We start from the raw sequence: 2,921 nt of genomic DNA on the forward strand, positions 1-2,921 counted from the left end.
CTTAACATGTTTTACAGATACACTTAGTTCTGTCTGTAACACCCAGAATAAATGTCTGGGACATGCCTGCAGTATTATTTTGTAAGAAGATGTAGTAGCTTATATAATTTTGATTTAGTTCCATAAGTACAAGTTTAATTTTACTTGAGCAAATGAAACTTGCTGTGGTTACTGAAATAGGAAATGTTGTTTTACTTGTTAATGTACTTCCAGGAAAACTAAAACCTGAATGCAGCAGCCTAACCTGCGACCACTGCTTCCAACATATCTGTCCTTTTACCATTAAGTAACTTTGCTCCTGTGCTCTTTTAACAGCCTTAGGATTTGTTTGTGTTTGTTTATGTAGGTTGCCTATCCTGACTGTAGCCCAGTCTTGATTATCTCGGAAGCTTCACTGGAAGATCTAAATTCCAGGATGGAGAAGAAAGTTAAGATACAGAACTTCAGGCCAAATATTCTTGTGACGGATTGCAGTGCTTTTGAGGAGGTAAAATAGCTGTCTTAAGTGTCTCTTTGAAGGCTCATGGTTCTTTGTAACTCAGTTTCCTTGTACAGTGCTGCCTGCAAACGTGAGGAAAGCTGCTATTCTCTTATTTTTTTAAATATTTTTTTACAACTGGATTCCAGAGAGATACAGTTTCTGCTCACATCAGTGCATGTGAAGCAGTGAGAGGAGACAGGTCTGTGAATGTTTATTTAGCTTAGCAAAGGATGAAATAAATGTATTTAAATGACAGTCTGCTACTGAAAGCTCATCTTTAAGTGTAAAGTAGGCATGCTATAACTGATCAATTAATGACACAAATGGACATTTTGTAAATTGACAGTGTGCCTTTGGCCCAAGAGTAAATCTGACCATTGCAGTACTGCAGTCTGTCACTGAATCTCTGACAATATCCTGGTAGTTCAAAAAACACTATCTAGGAAGGAACCTGGTGATGAAATGAACTGATGGTGGTGGCTTATAAGTGTTTTTATGTCATGTTGCCATTTTTCCAAATAATTTGCTCTGGATAGATCTGATAACTTCCCAAATCTGAGAAGTTCCTAAAATAGGAATGGGGTTTTGTCTTCCAAGAAGGATTGCAATAGGAAGCTTGTGTAGATGAGAAGCAAAAACTTGCTTCCACTAAAAATTTCCTTTCTGCAAAAATGATGACTTCCCAGAGGTCACAAATGAGATTATCATGCCTACAGTAAGAATAAGTTTGCTTTAGATTCAGACAAGTGCACGCTGCAGGACAGGATTTACTACTCCTGTATCTTTCTTTCCGGATACAGTTACTACTGGGTGCTGAATTGGGTGAATGCAGTGACTGTAGAGTTTTCATTAAAATAATATCATAATATAATTGTATTTATTTTGAAGGTACAAGTAAAGGTGATCATCTGGAATGGTAGTGCTTCTTCTAGGAATGACTCTGCCACTCCTGGAAAAATGGTTGCATGTGTGTGTGTTTAATTGGTGCATAATGTTTACCTTTTCTCAGGACACCTGGGAGGATATTCTTATTGGCGATGTGGAGCTGAAAGGGACAGTGTGTTGTGGCAGGTAAACATTTGAGACCATTATTTTAGAAAGATATATAGAGATTTATGATAAGAAGTCGTTATTGATTTGGCACTGTCTGTCATTGCAGGTGTATTTTAACAACTGTTAACCCAGACACTGGGGTCCTGGACAGGAAGGAGCCCCTGGAAACATTGAAAAGGTTGTAAAAATACCAGTTCTTCTTAGGCTGTGGGAGTGGGTTTAGGCTAGATCCCAACAGATGTTAGTCTAGTGTTTTAAAAGTGGTTTGAAGTATGTGTGGAGCATAATAATGCAGTTTAAAGGTCTGTGTATATTGGCTTCCCTTCTGCTTTCTGCAATTCTATATGGTGGGAAAATTCAGGAAATTCTCGCTTCTTCCTTGCAAACTTTAAGCTCCCTGTCTCTTTCATCTCTCTGCTCGGGTGTGTGGCTGGGGTAACAGGTATTTCAGGTATTTAAAGGTCTAACTTTGCAACTTTGGCATTTCTTTTTATGGGTCTTTTGTATGTGTATTATACATGGATGCGTGAATTCAATCAGGCTTTTCTCCTTTGAACTGCTTGTTTCTCTTAATTATAATCCAAGACAAGGGGAAATGGGTTTAAACTGAAAGAGGGGAGGTTTAGATTAGATATTAGGAAGAAGTTTTTCACTGTGAGGGTGGTCAGGCACTGGAACAGGTTGCCCAAGGAAGTTGTGGATGCCCCCTCCCTGGAAGTGTTTAAGGCCAGGCTGGATGAGGCTTTGAGCAACCTGGTCTAGTGGAAGGTGTCCCTGCTGACAGCAGGGGGATTGGAACTAGATGATCTTTAAGGTCCCTTCCAATCCAAACCATTCTATGATTCTATAATATTTATTTAGTTTTTAGTCTAGTATGGTGACCAAAACAAGGCATCACTATTCATATGTCCTCTCTCTCCTCACTGGTATTTTGATGTTCAGAATTTGCTACCACTGATTCTAAAGAAGGGCTCTTTCTCTGCAGTTATCGCTTGTGTGATCCATCTGAGCGACACATATACAAATCCAGCCCTCTCTTCGGAAGATATTTTGCTGTTGACAAAACTGGAACGATTCAAGTTGGAGACCCTGTGTACAAGATGGTCGAGTAATGAGACAGGTTTTGATCAGAAGATGCCTCTTCAGTTGGATATGCAAATTGTTTTCTCATGAACATGGTCACCAGCATAACTTTTTCTTATTCTTTGCAATATTTTCTGTGCTGTGTTCCTTTGTAAGGTGCAGGGGGGTCTTTGAGGCTATGAAGTGCCGGTCATTTCAGATCGTGTCATCTACTAAGCATGCCTGTAGCAACCACATCTTTAGTTTTTCTGGAGGCTGTACTAGAAGAAACTCTAATCCAAGACAGACTTTGCAGAGCTACTGT

The 2,921-nt window shown here is 39.4% G+C and overlaps 1 protein-coding gene across 1 annotated transcript in view; it reads left to right on the forward strand.

Moving 5' to 3' along the window:
• LOC104527251 (mitochondrial amidoxime reducing component 2) overlaps positions 1-2,646 on the forward strand; it is a gene marked incomplete at its 5' end in the record, with an annotated part of 7,388 nt that extends 4,742 nt beyond the window's left edge. Inside the window, 4 exons of the mRNA XM_010170920.1 lie at positions 347-487; positions 1,491-1,552; positions 1,641-1,712; positions 2,520-2,646. Of these exons, the coding sequence (XP_010169222.1) occupies positions 347-487; positions 1,491-1,552; positions 1,641-1,712; positions 2,520-2,646 (402 nt within the window). The remainder of the gene's footprint in view (positions 1-346; positions 488-1,490; positions 1,553-1,640; positions 1,713-2,519) is intronic.
• Between the last annotated feature and the right edge of the window lie 275 nt (positions 2,647-2,921).

The sequence above is a fragment of the Antrostomus carolinensis genome, unplaced genomic scaffold (genome assembly GCF_000700745.2).
Source record: "Antrostomus carolinensis isolate BGI_N321 unplaced genomic scaffold, ASM70074v2 scaffold26236, whole genome shotgun sequence".
Classification (NCBI taxonomy): Eukaryota; Metazoa; Chordata; class Aves; order Caprimulgiformes; family Caprimulgidae; genus Antrostomus; species Antrostomus carolinensis.